Source organism: Psittacula echo (assembly GCF_963264785.1).
Source record: "Psittacula echo genome assembly, chromosome: 13".
NCBI lineage: Eukaryota > Metazoa > Chordata > Aves > Psittaciformes > Psittacidae > Psittacula > Psittacula echo.
Window position 1 is genome coordinate 6632281 of NC_137749.1, and position 25936 is coordinate 6658216.

The window sequence follows — 25936 nt, forward strand, 5'->3', positions numbered from 1 at the left end:
CTTAGACTTAAAAACCACTAATATCAAGCAGTGATGCTGCATGCCTCTGCCTTACTTGCCCAATATACGCATCTTAAAGGGGGCTCAGTTTCACAGGGAAGTCAGCAGTTTCCTCAAAAGAAAAAGCACAAACAGGCCTTACTAAAAGGGAGTCAAATTAGGCACTTCAGAATGCAGAAAACTAGACACTTCATAAGCCTATGTCCTTGAAAGACTGCAATGTGGAAATTCATTTGCTGATCGTTTGGAATCATCTGGGCTGGGTTCTGATGTTACATCAAAGCAAATCGAAGACAACTTCATTAAAGTTAACTGACCTGCTTTGATGAAAGGGTCTCCAAGATGAGCTGTGCTCATTTGACTTTAAGTAACAATTTAATTCCAGGAGTTGAAAACTTTATACTTGATATTATATGCTCTTGCAGTTGATGGAACAAAACACTTGCATATTTATGACACAAGTCACAGGGGAATGAAACTTTCAACCCACAGGAAGCATCAAGCACTTTGCTATTTTTCTTATAGAGAATACAGTATTTTTCTTACAGACAATAAATGTCTCTATAATTCTTACAGAATTAGGTAGGCAGCCTTCTAAACCACGCATAATAATAATTATTTCATATACATTTTTCCTAATCTGATATTCTAGCTCTCCATGCTGTTAATCTGACCTTGTTTTAGGAAAGAGTCATCATACGTCTAACTCTCAGAAGATATTGCTGTGAAGTTTTTTCCACATTCATTACCCAAATTTTAGCCTAGTCAGACTGACAGTTACAGCAATGCAGTAACACTGACCAATACATACGAGCAATTACATAAATTGTATCACATTGCTCCATTCCTCAAGAAAAGCACTAAAGTGTCCCTAGGATTTTTTAGGAGCAATAAATATAATATATTTTATATGTGTATGTGTGCTAAATGCAGCAATTACAGGCAATGTTCTTCAATGCATGCTTGGTTAGCTAGATACAACATAACTATCTCTCATAACTATGTTATCCTCTCTTGGATAACATTTCCATAGCATCTGTCATCTCAAAGGGTTATCTGTTGCTTCAGCAAATGTTTCTTCATCAAAGGACTTTGCTCCATGACTACGTGAGTCAAAGTTATAACTTGCTAACCCCCAAATCCACAGTAATCTGCACTGGTTAGCCTTTTGTGAAGCATCGAGAAAAGGGGTGCCAGTTCAGCAGCATCTTCTCATGAAAAGGTTGGTCTTCAGAGCTAGGATCAGAAGGCAGGCAATGGGCCACAGTGTCCCCTCAGGTCTGGCTGAAGCAGAAGCTGCTGGTGATAAGATGCACCTTCTAGCACATCCTCCAGCCCCTTATCTGAGAGATGCCCAACAGTCTGGGGATCAGAATCATCTCATCAGGGGCCTTCCAGCATGCTGAACATAGGAACAACACCTGGGAGGACATGCAGGAGCAGAACACTCTACAGCAGTTGCATAGAATCTACACAGGATGCATAGAATGGTTGCCAAAGACAGAATTAGCAAAGAGCAAGTTACTCGTGCTCTAGGGCTTGGGTGTTTTCTGCTCAGCAAAAACCCAGCCAGCCTTCAGGGACAGCTCATTCCCATGGGTCTCACCTACTGGAACAACAGGGAAGAGGATGCATTTCTGGAAACACTGCTGCTCAGCCGAGAGACAATTGCTATTGATTTTATATGCTGGGTGTTTAGGTCCTACAGTGATGAGGAGCAGTATAAAACCTACAAAAGACAAATGGAGACGAGCTTCTAGTTCAACATCCATCATATACCAGGGGTTTAACCAAGGCAGATCTGATGAGAACATTTTTCTGTTTTCTCCATCCTTTAAACCTTACTGCAGGCTTCCAGATCCTCCTCTTATCCCTGATACAGCTCTACCTAGCACCCATTTCACATTTTTCCATGTGAAGCCATTGTAGGCAGGGTACAGCGGCACTGCTGATAGTACAACCTGTCAAAGCGAAGGATTGAAATCATGCTGCCAGCTCTGAGATGGTGATGGGCAGAGAGGGGAGAGAGGGAACAGTGGCTATGCCCAGTGAGCTGCTATTTTTACAGCTGTCTTTTCTATCAACTTTTAGACTAAAAAGATCTACAGCCCATAAGCTGGGATTGGTCATACCCAGTTCAACGCTGCAGATGACAACGGGGTCACAAACAATTATTGTCTGTCATTCACCTCAAATTTATTGCTCTCACTGCAGAGATTTCTGTGGAAGACAGAAATTGGGGGGAGAATGGAGAGCAGAATGAACTGGCCTTAGTTTCTTAACCAGATTAATTACTCTGCAGGATGCATAATTTTCTAGGAAGAAAAAAGACTTTCTATTTTTCACCATAAACCCTGTCACAATGGGAAAATTACTGAAGAGATTTATGTGAGAAACTATGGCAAAAGCAAGATCAAACTACATCTGCGATGATTTTCCTGTCCTTTTTCCTTTTCATGTGCAGCACAATTACAGGCAGATGTAAATCAGGTTCAGCGGAGGTTCTCAGATGTAATTAACCTTTTGACAACTCCAAATAAAAATAAGCAATTGAAAACAATTATACAGCCACGTCCACAATAGCACAGGTCTGTTCTCAGCCTTTTTGTGACCTTCCTGCCATGTCTGGCAAGATCACCCCCCCTTCAGCAGCTGCAGCTCTGCTCCCACACCTCATCCCTCGTTCATCAGAAGGGATGCTGGGCACAATCACAGCATCAGCTCCATCCCGAGGGCCACTGGGTCCCATCAGCGCTGACAGAACTGCTGCAAAACCTCTGCAATGGCTCTGCTGACCTGTCTCAGGCTTAGGTTGAGAAGGGCTCCAAAGCCAAACTTCTGAGCTTTATCTACACTTACACCATTTGCACTCTGAATAAGTACACAGAAGTGTTCCGATTCTTAGCACCTTAAAAGGAGCAAATAAAACATTACCTTTTAAAAAACCCTGGCACAGTCACCCAGCAGTTTTACTTGTGACTCCTGAAATGCTTCTTTTAAACAAGAGACATAAAACTCACCAGCAAAACAGTCATTTCCTTCCTTTTCTACTTCTGATTTCTCAGCTGAAAACATCCCTTGCATACCTTGTAAGGCAATAAAAATCTTCAGATCCTAGTTTAACCAAAGGGAAAAAAATTCAGGGATAATAGCAGCTCTACATAGACTGATACAGGTGTCCTTTAGCATTTCCAGTTACATCTTCTGAAAGAAAATAAAAAGGTTCACAGACTCTAGGGTATGTAACAGAGCTAAAACAAGTCTCAGCTTTTGATTTTTTCTTTAAGCTGCTTCTATATAAAGTCACAGAATGGTTTGGATTGGAAGGGACCTTAAAGATCATCTATTTCCAACCCCCTGCCACAGGCAGGGACTTAGAAAATGGTTGTATTTGGGTTTCTTTTCCCATGTGTATGTGCTTAATGAACATTTAATCTCCACTCTATTTTTGACAACACAGAACAAAGGACAGTGCTTAAACCACCTTCTCTGAAATCTAGTCTGGTTATAGATAAAACCCTTTGGAAACAGGTATTCAGTTTGTTGCACCTAATGAATCAGTCCTAATGCTTCCATCTTGAATTACTGCATTGTGCTAATTCTGTAACTTGTTCTTTTGCAACTAGAAGCTTCAAGTGAAGGCACAGCCTCAACTGACTGGCATCTCTGTAGGCATGGAGTTAAAAACTGGTCTTCAGCCTTCAGGAGCTAACAGTACATGTTAGAGCGAAGCGGATGCACAAGAAAAGCAGCTGGTTGGAGGAGGAGGAAAGAGCAGTATGAGCGAGCTGTTCAACACTAGCAAAAGGTCTCAGCTCACCAGTTGCCTTACTGTTTATAGCTCCCTTTAAGGGATCCCTAAAAATAACTAAGAGGAACAAGTTTTCCAAGATAACATGTTTACTTCAGAGAAAGGCTCAGTCACATAAAGGGTGCCTTGCTTCTCATACGCACCCAGGGACGCCCTGATGGGCTGCTCAGTGCAGAATGGTGCCCAATCTGTGTGTTAAAGGAGGCACCTGGGGGAGGCTCAGCAAGCCCCTGTGGGGCACTGTAACTACAGCAGAGAGAAAAGACGCCATGACCTTTGCTGCGCTCCACCAGGCAGATGGTTTCACAAAGAAGGGACATACAGAGGTTAAAAATGGCAGCAGTAACTACTTTTATGAAATGCTTTCACATCTCCGGATAAAAACCACCTGGGTTACTTACTACATTCCAAAAGAAGCAGATTTGGGGCTTGAGATTCAGTATCAGAAAAAGATGGCCTTCTTAGCAATAAACAAAATCCTACCTTGGACACTTTAGCTGTTGAGATGCTCCAGGACAATGCTGCAACAGTCACTGAAATACTGCAGTGCCTCCTGAACACCACTGGGCTTTGCTCCCAACCTTGACGTTGGAAGGAATCATTCCACACGCTTTTGGGCAGAAATGATCTGCTGAACGGTTAAGGAACTCCCCAGGACTGCACAAGATATGGTGGTGGACCCAGAAAACAAAACCAGCGACTGCCTTAGTTCTTGTCCTATTGTGGTTGATTTGTGAATGACAAAGTAGCCCCCCTCAGTTTCTAACACAGGCCCCTGACACAAGCTGAAACATCTTTTGTCCAGTGATTCCCTGTGATGCCAGCAGGAGCCCATGTAGTATCACACAGCATCACACGCAGAATAGCATTTCTCTCTTCTGCATCCTATGATACTACCTTGAATCTGCCAAAATGCTGAGCAAGTTTCACAGCTTGCACTTCCTTCCCCCACCGCCCTCCATGCTGCAGCCTTCATTTTTGCCAAAGGATCCCATGCAAAGGTTCACCAAACCAGGTATCTGCCTTTCCTTGACTCCCATAAATACTGCCCAAGCTATGGTTAATGAAGACCTGACCATAGCTGGAGTGGCTCTCTGAGATTATTGCCTTGGATACTATAAGACAAATGTTTTGTCCTATAGGCATAGATTTGCTGAATGCGTTAGCAGCTCAGTGCACTGAAACTGAACCTGGAAAAGTAAAAGCATTTTATAGTTGTAAGTGCCAGGATCAACAATATCCAGAAAAATAAACTTATTGGAAACTACTTCACTATTTGACACTATTTCAGTTAGCTCTGCAAACAGTAGTATGCAGCACAAGGAGTCGGTAGCGTCTGGCTCATGATCCAATCTAAATGTTAAACAGAGCCTGGCCCTTAATTTCTGCATATCCCAGCTCTCCATATCCCAAATCGGTCTCTCCCACCACAACCCTACAGTAAGCCTACATAATGTATAAGATTTGCTGCCCAGAGAACTGAACTCTGAATTTTGTCCATATCAAAGGTGCTTACTTTCAGAACTAGAAGGAAAGCTATACGTGGATGGGATTTAGTTATAAATACAGAAACATTCACCAAATCGCACTCTACAGAGACACAGCCTCCAACTCTCTGCAAAGATCAAAGCAACAAACAAAACCCCATCCAATCTAAATGACTCCAGCACTTCCCATTTATCTAAAATCCAAAATGCAGTCCTATTTTTTATAGTTGTAATCAAGTTTGCTGCACCCTTGCTTAAAGATTTATGTCCCCTAGAATCCAGTATCAGCCCCAAGTATCTCTGAAGATATACCCGGGAGAAGACAAACAGTACCCTGAGGCTGACAGCTTGAAGAAGTTAGAAAGTACAATAACGTGTAAAGCTGAAGCACTTAATGTTCAACCTTTTGGCTCTAGAAACTAGGTGGTTTTGTACCTTGACCTCATCTCCAGACCATTCTACCTGCTCAAGTGGAAGCCTGTGATAGTATTTCTCAACCTTTGTCCCAAGATGACTGACAATCCCCTAAGACACCTATCTGTGAGAAGACTGTGGAATGGTGGTGAAGAAATGCAGTGATTTGGCAGCTCTGCCTGTAGGATGGCTGTCCCTTTGCTGCCCACAGAAGCTAGTCAGGCAATTAGTACAAATTACCTGGAAAGAGGACTAACAGCCAGCCCCTTATGTGGTTTGCCCTATGTTTCTTCCTCCTCTTTAAAATATGGACATTTCCTGCTTGCAGAGGGCACTCTGCGGCACAGCCTATGAATATCTGTCAAGTGCTTGAAATGAGTTAGATGGAAAGAGTCATAAAAATGCTCAGGGCTTTTACCAGCATCTGGGCTGGAAGCTGACCCTTATTTCATCCTATACACTCTGTCCTTACCATATTGATGTATTAATCCTTAAACTCTTTCTATTAAGCCCTACCAGGACAGGATTTGGCCAAAACTGTATTTGCCTTAGTTTTTTCATAGCATGTAGTCTAGATTCAGGACACCAATGTAGCAGATGCTACACAAGCCCAGAAAGACAGTTAGACCAAAGAGCTTGATACTGATGTTGAAGACAAGAAACTGATGCAGAAAGGTAATCAGGGAAGAAGACTAGAAGACAACACGGTTCAGGGGGAGAGACAGAGGATGCAGTGCAACAGTGGCCTGTGGATTTCATCCTTGTCATAACAGCAAGAAAACAAGTTACTTCATAGCGCACTGGAGGATCATCTTTTCTACTCCACTGAACAGATTTTATCCCAGTGTGCCCCCCATACACAGATGGCTTCTTGGGAATGAAGAGGATTCCTAAGGAAAGGTAACCTAGGGCCAGGATTTATAGTCTTCTCCAAAACAATGGGATCCATATGTTTCTGAAATGATTCCTTTTGTAGAAAAGCTTGTGATAAAAGCTCCCTACTCATTTAGATTATTTTGAGATGATGAAAGATGGTAGTTCTGATACATGTAAGGCAAATTTCCCACTGAGAAGGTTCAGCTCAACTCCTTCTACATCTATAGGGGGAAGAACACCATGGAGATCTCTGCTAAAGCTGCTCCATGCCAAATGCAAGATTCCTGATGTATGACTTAAAACTTGGAGGAAGAGGAAAGGACTGTCTGAGGAAATACAAAGAGAAATGTGTAATGGAGGGCCAGATGTAGGAGACAGGTGTAGCAGGAAAAACCGTTAGCTCATCTTGGCACATTGCGGGGAAGGACCAAGTCCATCAATGCATATAACAGGTCTGCTGGGGGAAAAAAGGAACGTATGTCCTTGCACAGCCACCTTCTCTCCCTGACCCGCTGTTCAAATGTGCAGTGTGCAGACCACTGCCGGCTGCACCAGCCCTCTTACAGGCCCCATTCCTTGTTCATTGGCTTAGCAGAAACAGACGCATTGTGTAGGCTGCTCCCTCTCCAGACACAAAATTCATTAGTGCTTTTTAATTGGAAGAAATACTGCATTTTTATGTACAGATATCTAATATCAAAAGTAATTGCTTTTATAGAATACTCATTTGGAACTGGTTTCCCCTTGAGATGAGGAAATATATTCTAATTACAACAGATAATTCAAGAAGAGATGAACAGATTGACGACTGGAAGGGCCAAGAAATAGGAGCTACACAGACCACTGGAGATGAAGATAAAAGATCCTTTGTGAGGCAGGACACTGAGCCCAAGCCCACAGATAATAAGAGACATGCCAGAATTTTGTCTGAGGCTTGATATAAACAAAGATCAAGCAGCCCTGCTCTTTAGGGAGAAGCAAGGGACATCTATGTGATGTATTTTTAAACTTAAAATCTTGAGTGACAAGAAGAAAAGCCTACCCCATACGCATAATTGTAAATGATACATATGTGATTCTGATTTCATTTTTCATTTTAACAATCAAAAATATCATTCGCAGAGGAAGATCAGTTTTGTTTTCTTTAAATAAATAACAGATGTCAAGATTCTTCTAGAAGTTTCAAAATCCCAGATGACTTGTGGTTTGTGCTGGTGAAACACATAAAATGGATTTTTCTCTTCAGGGCATTGGAGGAAAGCCAGAAAACTCCTCTGGTGATGGCATAAATCTGGAGTTGGGAGAGGGGAAGCTGAAATGTTGGTGTAGCAGCCCGCTGATATTAAAAGGAGGCAAAATCCAAGTGTCATCAGTTTGGTATCTGGCCTCAGGCAGTAGCCAATACCTGAGGCTTCAGAGGAAATGAAACGCAGATCATAAAGCCCTTGGCCAATTAAATTCTTCACAGTTCCTGGAAGCAAAGTTCCATTCTGAACCCCACAGGCAGGTAACTAAAGCTTCAAAGCACACTATTAGATTACGCTCATTATCTTAACTCAGATGGGTGGGAACAGGGCTTAAAACTACCCAGTGCCCTTTAAAAGCCCAGCCAGTATTGGATTCAGTGGCCTCCTGCAGCAATGAATTTGCTGGTACTGTCACAGTGTCACTGACTCATACAAAATGGATCACCTGTACTCATATATTAGATTTTCTTTAATTTTTCCAGGGAAACAGAGTGATCATTAAAACAATAACAGAGCCATGCTAGTGATAGGGAAAGGAGCTTCTCTTTGAAAAGCTCCAAGGTGCAAGAACTGAAACTCTGGGGCTGTTTGATTCAGGAACAAGCTGCTTCAAGTCAAGCTAAAGGGTTTTCATAAAGGAGGAAAGGATCTTTTGAAAAACAAGGTGTTTGTTTGTGTGGAGAAAAGGTAGGGAAGGGAAGCAGTGAACCGCTGCAGGAAGGGAATTCTGACCCAAGGGCTGAAGGATACAGCCCACAGCTGGAAAGATGCTGTTGGATGCAATGACATTTCCATGCACCACCAGCGCTGACTACACATCTCCAACCATTACAGCAGAAACCTTCGGTTTCTGTTGCAGTTCTGGATGAAAAATCCCTACTGGCCTGCTCTCAGACCAGCCCAACAGGGTTAGATTCCATATAGAAGAAATCCACTTTAAATACAAGGAATCTAAAACACCACATCTATCTAACTTTCGGTCCTGTACAGGCCTGTACTACTCTAGATTCTATTATGCTGATACTAAAGTCTAAACTAACTCAAGGTTGTATGGCATCTCACATTGCCAAGCTTGCCAAAGTACTTCCTTTCAGCCCAGGTTTCAGTCAGGCACCCTTGGGACTCTGCTGTCTCAGAGGGATTGTGTCCAAGACTAAGCAAGACCCTTCTCTCCCTGCTCAAGGGTGTTCTGTGAGCTCTCAACAAGGGGCAGACAAGCTCATCTCCTGCAGCATCACTTTGTAATCATGCTCCACATTATCTGCAGACGTTCATACGCCTCCCTGCTCATTTACCTCAACAGCCTGCTATTAAACTAACATAATCACACAGACAGCTTTCCCAATAACAAAGTCACACACAACACTTGCTTTTGGAATGACTGAAAAGCTCACGGTTGTTCAACCCATTTTACGCAGCAGAGGACAACAGTATTAAACCCAGATGTAGTAACTGCTGGAATTCACAATCACATCATGCTTCAAAGCAGGATGTCAATTTTGGTTCACCAAGTCCACCTCTGGCAATGCAACAACAATAAAGAGACAACATAACACCTACAGACCTGCTGGCTATGTCTACTGTTCCACGCTCCAGGAGTCACTGTCCAGTGTCTCTGTTGGCCACAAGAGAATCAAATGATCTGAAAAAGTCCCTAGTTTTGCCACAGCAGTGCTGTTTCTCTACCTGCCTCTTCTCAATCTTATCTCCTCGAGAACAGATGGCAGAAGAGATCAGCTGCCATTGAGGACATGAGATCTCAGACACTTCCATCGGATCATTTTAAGGGAACTGGTTAACTGAAAATCAGTCAACTTGGATATTGGTTTTGACAGGAGACAGAGAGTGCCTCGATTCCTCTTCTCCTTCCAGTGTGATACTGTAGGCTCTTTAAAGCTGGCATACTTTTCTTTTGCATCATTACCCAGCAACATTGATGGCTGGCTTCAAAATACACTAATTTCTGTCAGATTGTCTATTTCACATCCACAGATACATGTTATTTTTCTTGAACTGTGTTTGTGTGCATCTTTTTCAGGTACATCTTTGACACCTCTCAGGAAGCTTGGCTCAGAAATTTGATTTGAGATGGAACTTACATCTCTGCTTTTCCATAGCCTTCCTCCCTTGTCTTTATCTTCATATCTCACATCAACATGCACTACAGCTGTGCCTTGCCTGTCAATGCCAGGCTGCAGTGCCTCTTCCCACCAACCTCTTATTATATGTATGATTTAATTTTCTACCAGCAAGACAAGTCAGTTCAAAATCAAACAAAGAACACACTTTAAACAGCAAAAACACAGCCCAGAATCAAGCTCGGAATCAAAATGCTTACAAATCAACAATTTATGGCAGTTCTGAAGCTATAACAGATAAAGAAAGTTACTATGCTGAGTCTTCCTAATTGGTGAGATAAATTGGCAGCCACATCTACAGCAGGATCCGTTAGAGGATGTGCCACAAATAAGGTCCGATTCTCCCCTGCTCACAGAGAAGTAGAAAGAGTACACAGTGCTGAGAATCGTACTTGGTTTTGAAGTGCCTTGCTATTGTTTAAGGAAATGCTGAGCCTGGATTTGGTTTTGGCTCTTGAGAGGAAAGTGTTTGCTCTAGAAAAGAGAACCTATTTAGAAATGAAAGACACAATGTTGCACGGATAGCTTATAAAATACAATTAATCAGGGATTTATCAGGGAAAAATAAAAAGAATTAGGTATCATATTCTCCGGAGAAAGTAAATCAAAGGATGAGACAGTTTTGCAAAAGAAAGGAGAAATGAAGATAAATAGCAATTGTCAATAAATTTGAGAAAATAAAGATGTAATGTTAGGGAAAAAATATTGGCACAATGTTTTATTTAAAAGCGGTAATAAAAACATTGCTTGCTTTGATTTCTGCCTGTTCTAGTTTATTGTTGATATAAAGATAAATTGACTCAGACTTTCAGGAGCGGGAAAGCTACAATCCACTGTTACAGGCACTTTAAAACCCTGCACTGCTATAATACCTGATTCATTATTAACAAGATTGGCTTCATTGCATGTTGGTATTTTTACGAATTGACTGTGACCTATGGGTAGTTTAGGCCCTGACAAACTCACTGCAAGACACAGTGGCACCGTTTGACAATGGCAGGGTGCATTTGGGAACAACACGCTACTTTGATCCACCTACACAGCCTCTTTAAAGCTACCACATACAGCACATCACATACAAAGACAATGGCCCAGTTTTTGACTGTGGATCAGACTTCTCCAATTTACCTTCCTAACACCACTGACTACAACAGTGCTTAGCTGGTTTCCACCAAGGCAATGTAAAAAGAAATTCAAGTTTTTTCAGAGACTCATTTATTTTTCAAGCATTCCTTTACTTTATGCAGAAATTAAATAAAAGAATGAATGCTTCTGTCCCCTGATGTGCCTCAGGTTTGTAGTTACGACTACATTATGAGATGCTAAATTAGAGAGCAGAGAGAAATGAAGACAGTGATAGAAGGTGTATTTATACAGGAGAAGAAGATCCTTCAGTGAAGAGACAGGTGCAAATCAGGATTTGAATTTCAGAAAACTGAAGTCTGAGTTTACAGCTTGGACTCATCCCTCCTCAAGGACATAAAGCAGATGTGCAATCCAGTCACGCTTAAGCTTCAGGTCAGACCTACATTTCCTATAATCAGATAGAGCTTTCCAGCACCAAGTGGTCCCAGAGGAAGCCCACTGTGCCATGAGAGGTATCTGATGGGATGAGCAGCAGGACATGCTCCATGCTGCCTAGCAAAGAGCAGGATCATTTCTCTGCTTCTCACGTAATTTAATTATGCAGTCACTACTGAAAGGCAATGAGACAAGCTAGTAGGACCTAAGTCTGCCATTTTTGGGAGCTGAAAATAAAGGAAGGTCTCCTGCAGTACGGAGGTAGTGTCAGGGAAAACTCATGCTGCTATAGTTACTAATTGAAGTGAGTAGAAAAGCAGAGAAATGCTTGTGTCAACATATTGGCAATTAACGGAGCAAGCAGAGGAATCCAATGTGAAGATCTGATCTGGTTCCTTTAAAAGCCAAGAACTTTATTTTCATGTTTGTGTTTAAATGAGTAAAAATTCCATTTGTCACCAATATGATTTTTAGGCTGGTTTGCTGAGAAAAGAAGAGTTTGTGAGATCATGCTGCCTGCACTTGTCTATCAGTTTGCTTCCCTCTCTCATACCCTCCCCTCACCTCTGCTCGTTAGACTTTGAGGACTGTGTCTAACTTCAGCCAAGGTTTGGCAGACAGTCAGAGGTCTCCCAAAATTACATTTCTGCCAATGTCACAGAAGTCAAGATCTGGGAAGAAAGTGACATTAAAATATTCCTACTGAGCAAAGAGGCTCAATGAAAGAGCAAATACAAGAGACCTGCTGGAGCTATTAGAGACAACCCAAGAATTCACCTTTAGAACAGCAACCCACAAGAAAGTCAGCTTTTTTGCTTTTGCTGCTCAAGGAACTAAACACTTCTTTTTAGGGTTAATTTTCCCTGCCCATGGCAGGGGGGTTGGAACTAGATGATCTTAAGGTCCTTTCCAACCCTAACTATTCTATGATTCTAACTGTGGTAGTTACTGGATGTCTATGTCTGTTGGATATCTGGCTGTTATTTATATCATTGATTAAGAATATCACAAGGTAAGATGCTGCACAGACTAGTCTGGACTTGGATCAGTTAAACAGAGAACACAGATAAGGGAAGGAGATGAAAAGAGCAGAGAGATGAGCTGGCACAACTGAAGAGCAAAGGAAAGGCACACCTGGAAGTGAAGCCCAGGTCTCCTAAGCCCAGGTCTTGTATTTCAACAGACTTAAATATCTTCTCTAAACCTGGCACTTAGGCTGCTCCTTTTGCCCCCAGTTCCTGTGAGCTTACACATTGATTCTTGTCAGATCTTAGTGGCAATAATGGGAACAGGTTAAGTGATAAAGCAACATGCTTTTTGCTCACAGATTAGGGGATTCCTAATGAAATAATGAGGTATATCTGTGACCCCATTTAAAACTACTTTACCCATAAGGATACCATGTTAAAGAAAATTCACATGGAAATGCCTGACTCAATAAACTAGCACTTCTTCTCTTCGGAAGGGAGGCACTACAGCAGCGGGACACACCACTCCATGCAACCTGCCTGGTTCCCCTGGCCTTTATTAAAAACTTAATCCTCCTGATCAGTAATACTAGGGGTGCTTTTCCCTCCCTCCCTTTGAAAGAAATAGAAATTAAAGCATGATCCCAAATCCAACCGGGATCATCAGCAGAGTATCAAACAAAACCTTTTTGTTTGGGTTTTTTCTTTTAACAGGGAATTCGTCAGTTGAGTATCTGTCAAAACACTTTCAAAAATAATCAACCTCTAGTTTCACAACCATATGCTGAGACACTCGTATCTAGCACAGAGAAGCCACAGGCATACACCCTTATCAAATATCACCCATCAAACAGATTAGAGGCATGTTCTTTCATTTCAGGGACAAAGCCAAAAGATCATATGATGACTTTTTCTAAAGTAAATTCATATCCAGAAATACCCAGTTTAGTTTTCTGACAGCACAGTGTACAGAGGATATCTCAGCCTACCATCGCACAGAGCATCGCCTGGTCATGTCTAATTGGTGATGATCCTGCACTAGCTGGCCTGTCCTTTGGGCCTGATTCTGATCTTGCTACTACAGTGTAAGTAGGCTGTGTAAAAGACAGTCTTCATCACTTGGAAGTCTGGTCCAGAACAATTCTCAACCATCTACATTAACATGAATTGTCAAAGTAAACTGTGTTACTGGCTTTACCAGAATAACCTGTTGCACGTTGTGCTGCAATGGGGAACTCCACCTCTCCTTAGAGCTAGAGCACTCCTAGCATGGCTCATGCACAGACCCTGATCCCAGTTCACTAATCCCATGTTTACTCCATTGACTATAAGCAACTTTAGTAAGAATAATCCTACAAAGTATTTCACTGTCTTCATTCTTCCACAACCTCTGCTATGTCTCTAGAGACAGCAGTTACTTGTGCTCCAGCTTCTTGTCAGTATGATTAAGGGCTGAAAGATGCCTGAACAAGTAGTCTTGTACCATATGCAAAAATCCCTCTGCAATGATCAATGCCTTCTCCAAGGGCTGCACCACTTAGCCCGTGTCCATTGGCATGCTGGGCTGCACCATCCCAGCTTCAAAGTTAGGACATGCCTTTGTTCTCTCATGAATATTTCTCCTCATTCCCACATATCTTCTGTTCGCACCTCTCCCTGGGCAATGGAGACTTAAAAATCTCACTCAGAACTTTCTAATGTGTGACAGAAAGAGGGAGGCAAAGAACCCAGTTATTAGGCAGATCGGGTTCAGAATGAATCCCAGATGATCTCAATTCCCTGACCTCATCTAAGCGGGCTCCCTGCAGCCTGGCTTAAAGTTTTGTAGGCCTGAAACGGGAACATGACTGAGTATGGGAACCACACCAAGCCGCCACTTCCAGAAAACAGAAGGTTTCACATATAACCCCACGGGACACAAGAATTATAAAAGCCAGTTCCGTTACAAAATTAACTTCCTGTTGAATGAAAATGCATTGAGCCAGATGGATCTATTTCAGGAGGAGGATCAGGCTGGCACAGGTCTAAAAATCAAAGATTATTGGGTTTGTGTATTCCAAGAGTAGCTGAGAGCAGAGAGTTCAGTGCTGGTGCTGACGTGTTGAGGTCTATACCTAAAGAAATACCCCAGGAAGTCCCACATCAAGTGAGTTTGCCAAATGTTAAACTGAAAAAAGGTGGGAAATTTGCAATTAAAACCTATCCACAAACAATTAAAATCTATCCACAAACAAAAGATATTCTTCAAGTGTTGAGAGAGCTGCAACTTCCAGCACGTGCAGACCATTCAAAAGTGGGAGAAAAGACTGGTTACCAAGAAGAAATAAAGAACCAGGTTCCAGTGAAGCACTTGGCTGCCCTCATACCTGTGATGGTGCTGGAAGACAGAAGCCTAAATCTGCAGACCACCTTCTGGGGATTCTCCATTTGACACAAATTATGTAACAGAACTACCAAAAAAAGTGGTTTCCAAACCTAAGCTTAACAGAGGCTAACACCTAAACCACGCGTTTTTCTATGCCAAACTCCCTCATTGCTTTGTCTAAGTTATAAACATCAACTATTTCAGCAGTGAGGCAGCTTAGCATTAGTTTAATAACCTGATCAGCTCACTCTTACCTCACACTCCGCTCCCATCTGTTACACAGAGCCACATGCAATCTATCATGCTTTAGGATTAACAGCTCTGTGCAGCAACAGCTGGTTTTCCTATTAGAGATGTGAACAGCACCTAGTCCCTGCTCAGCACCCCCTGGTCCAGTGCTTGGACAGACAGGGCCATGGATGCTTCTTGGCCAGCTGACACCAGCACAACAGGGAGCAGCATCTTCCATCAGCAGTTTGTGCTGGTGGCACCAATGGGATTGAGTTTTGCAGACACAAGATTCTGCAGCTATCAGTAGCCTCATTTTACACATGGCTGGATGAGTAGAAATCTGCCTCACAAGGAACCTATACAGCGACTGCAAATTTTAATCCTGAGGAAGGCTAACCTTTGGGTTATACAACGCTATTTCAATTGGGGATATTTTTAGTCTTATCACTGCCTCCAGTTCAGTATGCACAGGAAAGAAAAGCACCAATCTTTTCTACCACACAAGGCTTGCTTGAAAATGAGTTAATGTAACAAAAAATGCACTTTTATTTACAAAAGCTTCACATCCTAAAGGCATATGAAAGCTGTAGAAAAAACTCAATTTCTACAAGGGCAGTAAGGCCCCATTGCCAAAGAAAATACAAAACCAGCCTAAAGAATCCAAATGAAAAACAACCAATTAACCCTAGCACCCCACCAGAAATACGACAGATGAAATGAGAAGGAAACTCCTCTAGAATTGCAGGGAAAATGAGCTCCTGCGCAACAAAGCCCTTTTTGCTCTGCGAATGATACAGCAGTACCTTGGCTAGGATGCTAGTCTGTGGGAAACAGAAACCGGAGACTTGGTGTGACCTTGCTCAAGTTCCAGTTTGTGATGCATCCGATGGTTGTCTCGTGGCCAAATTTGTTACCGGTGTTACTGAGCTGATAACTACTCTCTGTGCTGATGCTTCTGGATCAATAGCATGGATGAATTTAGGCAACTGACTTCAACAGGAGTTAAGTGCATGGGTGAGCTGAGGAGAACTTGGATCATTGCTGCAGGGATAAAAACCTATTTGAGCAAGTTTCCCATCCAGCCAGCAATATCTATCACTGTCCGCACAATGCCTGCTGACAGCAGAACAGGGGTTGGCAGGACCAGAGGTTTGCTTAGAAAGCAAGTGTTGGACTTAGATTTCTGACTTTGATTCCCAACTAAAGATGGCTGCTGACTGTATCACAGGTATGATTTTTAACAGCTCTCCCAAGGAACAAAAACTAGTCACACACTGGTAATCCAACAGAGACTAGCTCTGTGCTTCACAAGCCTATGAAGTCTATGACAGAGGATACCCCTTACAGGTATCTGCATAGTCTAACACAGCACTGTGTGAACCTCAGTACTAGTATATTTTAAGAACTTCACAAAGTGAGACACCTGGCAGGATCCATTTTCTCCTCCGATCAGTTTATCAGACATTAAAGTCTGGTTGGGAGACTTTTTATGCTGCTTGTACCAAGCAGTGATTCAAATGCAGCTCTAGCAAACCTAGTTTGAGTCATGCCTTACAAAGCGTGAGAGACCCTTACACTAGAGAGTACCTATTCTCATGAGCACTCCAGTAAAGGCAACTGGACTGCCTGTGTAAGTAGTTCTGAAATGTAACTAAAAGTAGATAACTGAGTTCCACAGCTGCCTTTTTCCTACATAGACTGAGATCTTCTCCTACCCCTCCTGCCACAGCTAATTGCATGAAGACTGGAAAGCAGTGGTTTGTACAGCTAAGGAATTGCCCCCTTGGAGCAGAGTCCAGTGACGCACAGGTAGCAAAGGCCTTTATATCAGCAGCTTCTTCCACAGACGTCTTGGCCTTGCAGAGGAGAAGGAGGCATCAAGGACCCGTTGAGGCTTTTGGCAGTGCTATACCATGCTGCAGTGGCTATTGCACCCAAGGGAGACACCAGCATTACAGCAGCCTCTTAGGCATCTGCTGTAACATTTAGCCCAGGAGATGAAGATTGCAGCAAATGCACTGAAGAATCCCAGATGCCCCATGTGCTCCTTTGTAGTTTCATCCACTGACTTGGGTTATTTAGATGTAATTTCCAAATGATGCTGAGAAACAGGAAACCCTCTCCTATAGTACACAGGCATCAAATACCTCTGCCTGCCAGAACCATCTGTAAAACCTTTTCCTTGGTTTAGTTTTCTTAATCACTGCCCATTCTCCCAGGATGACATGCAAATTAGAGCTAAGGTATTAACAGTATAAATCACACTGTGGTGGCGAGTGAAAGGGCTTCTACAGAACAGCACCATAGGAGGTGGTGGAAGGCTCAAAATATTCAGAAATCTACATTCTTACCTTTTCTAACCATGTTTTGCTCATTTACTTTGACATCTCTTCAGCCCCTGAGAAAACTATGCATCCACATGCTCATGATGACAAAGCAGAATCAGTCTATTGTCTACCCTGCCCTCAGTCTCTCCTCCAAAGCCAGTAATCAAGGGCATACTTGGAAAAACGATTGCCTTTTGCAATTTGTCAGAGATTCCCAGAACTGGCCCCTTCCTACTGCATTGTTTCACTAGGGACTCCCCTCCCTGAGCACACAAACCAATTCAGGATCCAAGGCTCATCCTTGACTTGAGAACAGATCATTCAGAACAAGTCACCTAAGTAAAATAAACAGAGAGGCAGGCAGCCACATGTGCTTCACAAGACAGCTTTGCAGGCTGGGCAGAATGCACACAGAGTCACTTAGCCTGATGGCAAATAGCAAGTGGGTTTGCCTTATCCTGAGGACATCCATTTCTTTCTTTTACTACTAGACCAACAAACTTGTCTATAGACGTTTTAACGTTTTGAGCCCCCTCAAAACACATTTCAGCAAGATTCTATGATTCCGTAAGATTCAAAACACATTTCAGCAAGATTCTGTGATTCTGTGACATAATCAAACACACACAATTACTCAGAAATGAAATGGCCTGACAAATGCAGCAAGAGGAGCAGGAAACTGGTGAGAGCCCTCCTCTGGATGTTCCACTGGATTGCTGCACTTTCTTCACACAGCAATGAGTCCAAGCTAGCTAAATGAGATGAAATAAAAACATAGTGCAAAGAACCACAGAAACACAAGCCCACTTCCCTCACCTTGGAAGAGAATGGCAGAGGGATAAGAAAGCAGAACTCAGCTCCAAAATACCAATTCCTTGGACATCTACAGACTTGCAGATACAAACAGAGCTCACTCATTTATCTACACCAGATCATAGGTGAAGGCAGCTGGTGAAGCTCAATTTGAAGAAAGGACCACTTTGCCACACATAGTAATCCCATCTTCAATTCTGTTTTAGAAGAACTCTTGCTGATGCAAATTAAGTCTCTTTCCTACTGCTTCAGAGTTCAAAAAATGAAGGCAAAAAAAGTCATACAGATTATTCACGCCACTCTTGTACACTACTAGTGTGGATATGTGGGCAATGAAAGAGGACAGGAGAGAAACTAGAGGTAAGCTGACACTGAAAAGATGAAGCCTGACAAGCTCTGAAGCTATCTTCTCTGGGTGAAATTCCATACTCCTCAGTGTACAGGAGAGTTTGCAAATAAGAACTGGAAAGCCTAGCAGATTAAACTGAGATATGAATTACAGAACCAAGATTGCCACCTTCATCCCCAGCAGTACTACCATGCATTTAAACTCAAGTAACCCCAGCTAAATGAGGGGACCTGAGACCAAGTTGCACCATGCTGCTCCCTGATTTCTTCCTTCTATTCTGTAAGTCAAGAATATCTTTATTCAGGAGATGACCTTGCTATAGGTAATTTTTATGCTTATGCACTAGAGGACTTGAGTAACCAGCAAGCATCAGTTGCACTGTAGCTTGTCTCCAAAACTGCCTGCGAAACCTGGATATTCCACAACACCCGAAAAGACAAAAACTATAGGGTAGAAAGACAATTTTTAATCTGTTTGCATCTGCCTTGCTGTCCTTGAAATGGGTTTTGCCTCCACCTATGAGGCTTTCAGATATTCACAGCCGTTTCCACAGCACCATAGCTATGGCTTTTCAGAAAAGAGTTATATACACAAGTCATACACATTCAATTAGCACTTGGCTGCTTTAGCTCTGTGCTCTCAGGAGAAGATAACTTTGGGTCAGTGGGAGGATCTCTCTCTGGCTTTCATTCTCAGAAGCTAAACTTCTCTTATTTCAGAGGACAGTTTTGATCAATAGGACTACAACAAGGTTGGAAGCCGTTCTGCTGTCATTGGCTTTCTTCCTTCCTTCCTGTTATCCAAAACATCACAGGCTTTTTTTCTTTGTCTTTGTCTTCTTTCCTTTTTTTTTTTTTTGCCCCTTTCAGTTTTGGTAGTTTAAACTAAGTGATGGAAACGACTTACCAGTGAAACCCCACAACTAACAACAGTAATAAATAAGTATGTCAAGTACACTGAGAGAGACTGAACACCCATTAGTAAGGTTACAGAAAGGCATTAAGAATAGGAAGATTTGTTAAACATGACTCATTTCTTTTCCTTCCTTTCATAAATCTTATTATTTCCTTGGAGAACAGCCATACACTCAGTGGCTGGAACTGCATTCTTAAACGATGCTCCTGTTTTAACTGCTACCTGCCTTTACCTACTAAAAACCTCAAACACACAACAAACAGCACACAAAACCACCCCCCACACCTCCCGCTATCAAGAGTATTAGGTTAAAGACAGGTTTCTACATTCTCTAAACCTATGCAGTGGTTATAGATGTGCAAGAACCCCACTGCTGCTCTTCACTAGGAAGATGACAGCCCCATATTTGCTTTTCCAAATCCAGCTGCATCTACAAATAAATGGAAAGAAACTGAACTGCAATACTTCCTAAAAGGCAACAAATGCAACATCAGTCAACGATTTTCTTTCCACCTCTGTAAACATTGCTTTTAATCCTATATAGTACAAAATGATTCAAGCTCTACACAAATAAATGAGTCAATGATAAAATTACCACGATTTTTCTGTCAAAATAAGCTTTCTTCCCAGCTACAAACACAAAAAAACCAGAAACATTAGGTTAAAAAAACCCAGTTACCAGTATATGAAACATAGAGTACAGGGAGAGACTTTAAAATCACTGATGTGCTGCTGGAATGAAGATGTATTTTTTCTATTTGTCAATATTTTGAAGAGTTGAATGCAGTTTTGTGTTTTTCACAAAAGCGATTTACTCTCTTCTATCTACCAAACCTTTAGGCCTTTTCTCCTTAAAGTGCCTGAACAGAGTAATTCTATTTCAAGTATTACCTTGTATTTTCAGAGGGGCTATTCAAATATTGACCCATGATATTTTCTTCCCTTATTTTGGGGGAATAAAACCTTGGCCTTCCTGAAAGCACTGATGATGAGTTTCCTCAGCTCCATAAATCAAGTCTAACACAGCCAGTATGCAGTGGAAACCGATGTTTTGGACTTGACCATCACTCTGCAGTACCTTCAGGTCACGCCTGTGACAACGGTTGCTTAACTAAGCTTGAGTAACTGACCCAGAACAATCAAAAATACTTGTTACATACTGTGTGGTAAACAGAGAAACTGGTGAGGCACTGGAACAGGTTGCCCAAGGAAGTTGTGAATGCTCCATCCCTGGCAGCATTTGAGGCCAGGTTGGAAACACGGGCTGATGCGAGGCGTCCCTGCCCATGGCAGGGGTTTGGAACTGGATGATCTTAAGCTGCTTTCCAACCCAAACTATTCGGTGATTCTATGACAAGTAAAGCACATGGTTGAGAATGGTCCCCCATATGTTAAGGAGATAATTATATTAGCGTCAGACCATTAACAAATTAAACAGAAGTAGTTCTAACATGAGAGTCTGTGCATGAGACAATGCAGTTTCATTGATGCAAGGCTGGCAGTCACACTGACTCTTCCTCCATGCACACGTGGTTTACCTCTTCCCTGCTAAGGAATTACTTTTCAAATGGAAGTTGCCAGCTGTAAAAGCATCTTTTTGACAAACCTGATGTGGACATTTGCAGGATCTGTTTGCATCCTGTTCCCAACCCTTACTTTTTATATGGAAATTTGGAACTATTCTCAACTGGTCCCAAGCCTATGGAGAATAAACGGGCCTTTAAAAAATACTACTGTACCTTTTAAGTATGCAGATTGCCAGGCTGAATTTTAAATGCAATCACTTTGCTTCCAGTACACTCTAAAAATCAGGAGTCACCATCTGCATGAATCAGTCCTGTGCACCTAGGACCTGCTATTTCCAGCATTTTAAGCCAGTGTGCTGCAATTATGTGAATTGTCCAGCTTTTCCTCCCCCTTCCTCCACAAAATGTGGATGCAATATAAAACCCATTTATCAGACTGGAAATTGCTATTGTATTTAATCTTCCCAAAGAGAGCAAAATCAAATTATGATGTGTAAAGAATGATAATCTGTCAAATTCAAGGAAATACTCCAAACTTATCCCTCCACATCTGCAACAGAGCAGGTCAAAGAGGTCTAATATAGAAGACATGGGTAGGAAGACATGACGTGAGCATACATAATGAGAAGATGAAAATTCTCTTAATCTTTGCAGATTGAATGAAATCTAATTACATGCTGTATTGATTGTTGTGTATTACTGGAAAGAGACAGTGAAAAGGGAAAAAGGCAATTACAGTGAAATTGTAGTCTGACCCTTCAATTGCTTTTGGCATGAAAGGTTATGCTCTACTTGGGGCATCAAAAATTCTTTACTCTCAATGATAAATCATTAGCAACACATTCAGATGCAAAATTGATTAGGGAAAAAAATCAGTCAATTAAATCTTTTTTATTTGTTCCCCTTTACAAAAAAACAGAGGCAAAGGAAGAACATTCCAGGGTGTTACCATTATGCCATTTCATGAATTGCTACTAGGTCTGTCTGGCATTAGTTCTGTGCTGACTGACAATAAATCATACTCATCAATAGAAGTGCCACAGTAAGAAGGAAAAAATAGAGAGATTGATGAACTAGATCCAAAATAACTCAGTTTTTCAACTGTTATATTCTAAGTCAAATATTAAGAGATAATAGAAGGTTTCACCAAGGAAATTCCACTGACGTGTTTCATTGCTTTCCCTTCCCTTTGCATGCTCCATTCTTTTACATCCACCCCAACCCACAGCAGCTGAGTGAACAGAAAGCTTTTAGAAACACTATTTTTCTAAGTTGACAGAAAACCAAAGCACAAGCCAACTGAAAACTATTGTTTGGGTGTATGTCTGCACTGCTCTGCAGGGAATCATGGCAATTCTCATTCATTCTATTCCAAAAAGTTCTTGTTCTGCCAAAGATAATTGCGAGGACCAACTTTCTACTTTCACGTGTGGTCCTCTGCGTCCTGCGCGCATCTCCACAGGCATCGTGTGCACAGTTTTTATTCAGCTTGAGAAGTTAATGAGTTCTCTAGTGATCAGGTTTGGGTTGCCTCTTGATGCACCTGTATTACTGCTTGTGTTTCATTTTTCCTGGCAGAAAGTACACTTTCAAATAACATTTCTGTGATTTCATGCAAACAAGTAAGTGTGATGGAAACAAAATTCTGAATAGCTGCAGGGCTGGTCTCTCACAGAAAAGTCCTTCTATTGCCTCGGATCTTCAACAGAGTCCCTAGGAAATCCAGTTAAGGTCTTATCAGTTTAGGACTAATCCAAATAGAAGAGAAAAATGGAATAAAAGAAAACAGAGACTTTACTACCAAAAATATAAGATACTTAAATAGGTGGCTCTAAATTCGCTGATCTCAAAATAGAAAGAAGCAGGAGGAGGAAAATGAAATCCTGATCTGGACAGACCTGAGCTGGAGTCAAACTTGCAGGAATTCTGGTTATGCAAGGAATCCATATTCCTTATGAATTAAATCGACCCATGTCTATCTGTCCATATAAAAGTGACCTGCTGCATGAAAAGGTAACATCCAAGAAAGCCTCAGAGGGCTCTCCAACCCTGTGGTAAAATAGTATCCAGGATAATGTCTGAAGAAACCTTGCTCAACATGCGGATGATGCTGCACAGCTCCAGAGCAGACAGAGTGTTTCAGTAATATCAGTCTTTCTGTGAAACATGGTAGAGCATCGTCACAGAAAGGCTCCCTGGAATCTCAATGCTGCCAGAGCAGCAGTATGCCCATTAATGGCATAAGTAATGAGTCATGATACCAGAAACAGAATACCAGTGAGCTAAACCCAAACACAGATGCTTGATCCTGATTCACGTTACAGCGATGCAACTCCAATCATTTCAGTGGAGCACTTCCTAAGTTTTTTTGACTTCTCAGTTTTCTTACCACAAGATGAAGAAAGAAAATAAAGACAGTGACAAGTTTGATTTCACAATGATCAAATAATTCATCTGTGTGAAGGTACCACTGTGAAATAAAAAGCCCCAACTGTGTCAGTGAGAAATTGAGTGGAAATGAACAGCCCAGCTTGAAAAACTCTATTTTCCTATGTGAGAACTTTCAAGAAGAAACTGCCTGCAGTGTTTATTATGACCTGAAGCAGCAACATAACATTTAAGTTCAAGTAATTTGACTGGGCAGCTCTGTATCCAACAAACTAAAGGAAAAGGAATAAAAGTCCCCAAAATAAAAGCATACTTTACAGAGAACTTCCTGTTCACTGTGAAGCCACAATCATTACATGCAATGGGCTCCTGCTGATTCTCTGGGGGATGCTGAGATGAGCCTTGGGTAAATCCTACCCAAGCCTCACCTGTGACCACCACCAAGAACCAATCAATTCATAGCTGAACTACGATGAATATAGCTCGGGGACTGATCTAATTTAGCTTGGGAACTCCATGACTTGGTGGAATTTAGGAGGAGGATTTCCCTCTTAAATCCTACATTCTTCAAAACTGCTCCAAAGTATGGTTAGGAAACACAGCTGTTGACACTTTCCCTCTAATTCACGACTGTATTTTTGTGACTGACACCCACACTTCACATTCCCCTTCTCTCTTCCCTGTTTATACAGAGAAGCGCGTAAGGGGATGCCTGTTCTGTAACAGTCGCTGGCAGACTGAGCATTACCATAACAGTCGAACCTACTTAGATTTATACATTCATTCAGAAAGTAGTAATAGGAAATATACTTTATCCTAACCCTCCCATTTGTCTGCATTCTGAGACTACAGTAGCCTTTGTTAAATCAATGTTATGAGTAAGATTTTCCCAAGCAGCCTACAAGCCCATTTGGTATACTGAAACATATTTACACTACAAGTTTTATTTGGTGCTAGACACTAAATGTTACGTTTACATCACAATTTCATGCAAAAGTTCACTCCCTCATCCTCTCCTTGTCCAATGCACTGATGTATTTAATCACATACTTATTTCTTTGATGTTCTACCCTTAGACCTTTACAAATCTATGCAAACAGAAATGCACTTGTTTTAAAGAATCAGTTTCTATATGAAAGGTTAGTCACCCTACAGCAACTTTTATGGCTTAGCCTATTCCAACTGCAATGGAAGGGTTCTTTGCTTACCTACCAAGATTTTTCAAGGCTGGTGAATTAGAACAGTATGTCATAATAAAAAGAAGTGGTGAATGCTTTCCCCTCCTCACCAAAGATAGTATCAAATTCAAATGGCAGTCATTAAGGAAATATGTGTGCTATGTTTAAATTGGCCATTAAAAGTACACAGCATAAGAACTCAGCAGAATGTTTTTAAAGTAGTTCTGAGACCAAGTAAATGACTTCCAGCTATAACCTAACAGTGCACTTGCTACACAAACACCATGCAGAGTTAACATATCCAGGCAAACTGTAAAACCTGGCACAGTAGGTAGGAACTTCCACTAACCCTTAAACCCATGAACTCTGCAGCCTCCTTAACTTTGTACCTACTGAGGAAGTCCTGACTTTGGACTGAGAGTTGGGGGGGCTCAACAAATCCCTCCAGCAAAATCCTGCAGCCACTTCACTTTCAGCCCTTCAGCAGTGGGGTATGATGTGTATGATGCCCGGGCTTCCCTCCTCACTTCGGCAGCACTTCCCCAAGCTGCAGCAGCCTCCTAGGACACAGCGCACCCCGGGGCTGGTGCTGCATCCCCTCCCAGCCCTCCGTACCATTTAGCTGGTTGTAGACCACTTCCTCCAGGTGGTCCAGGCGCTGCAGGATGGACTCCCTGTCGGCCAGGCTGCCCACCTTGGCACCGCGGCTCCTGGCCCGGCGGTCCGCGCTCCGGACGATCTGCACCAGCTCCTGGGAGCGGTCCTGGATCCTGCAGTAGACGGAGAAGAGGATGATGCCCACGAAGACCAAGATGTTCACCGTCAACAAAGTTTTGATTTTCCGTGCCACCGCCATGGGAGCCGCGGGCGCGGTAGCGGGGGGCACATCAAGGCGCGGCGGACAGCGGCCCCGCGGCCACCCTGCGGCGGGGCGCGCCCCGGGGCGCGGGGCGGCGCGGAGCGGAGCTGTCCTTCAGCACCGCCGCGCCGCTCCCCGCCCGGCGCCCGCCTTCGCCCCGCGGGCCCCGCGCCGCGGCGGGCTGCGCGGCATGGAGCGGGGGGGGGAGAGTGATGCTGCCTGCCGAGCTGCCGCCGCCGCCGCCGCTTCTCCTCCTCCGGCCGCTCCCGCTCGCCCGCCCGCCCTCGCTCTCCGCCGCCCCAAACGCAGAGCGCCGGTGCGGAGTGACGTGCTCCGGGGGATCTCATCTACATGCACACGGTGGAGCCGCCGTGCCGCGCCGCCCCGCCCCGCATCCCGGCCTGCGGGGCTCTGCCGCGCCGCCCCGCACTCCCCGCTGCATTTCAGCACGACGGAGCGGTGAAGGAGCCAGGCGAGTTGGTGCTTCTCTCCCACGGAAGACACCAATGGCCATTTTCTCTTC

General features: G+C 42.8%; 1 protein-coding gene across 1 annotated transcript in view; it reads right to left on the reverse strand.

Moving 5' to 3' along the window:
* Window positions 1-25410, reverse strand: part of GALNT9 (polypeptide N-acetylgalactosaminyltransferase 9) — a gene marked incomplete at both ends in the record, with an annotated part of 137171 nt that extends 111761 nt beyond the window's left edge. Inside the window, one exon of the mRNA XM_080628617.1 lies at window positions 25170-25410. Coding sequence (XP_080484743.1) covers window positions 25170-25410 — 241 coding nt within the window. The remainder of the gene's footprint in view (window positions 1-25169) is intronic.
* Window positions 25411-25936: the final 526 nt, after the last annotated feature.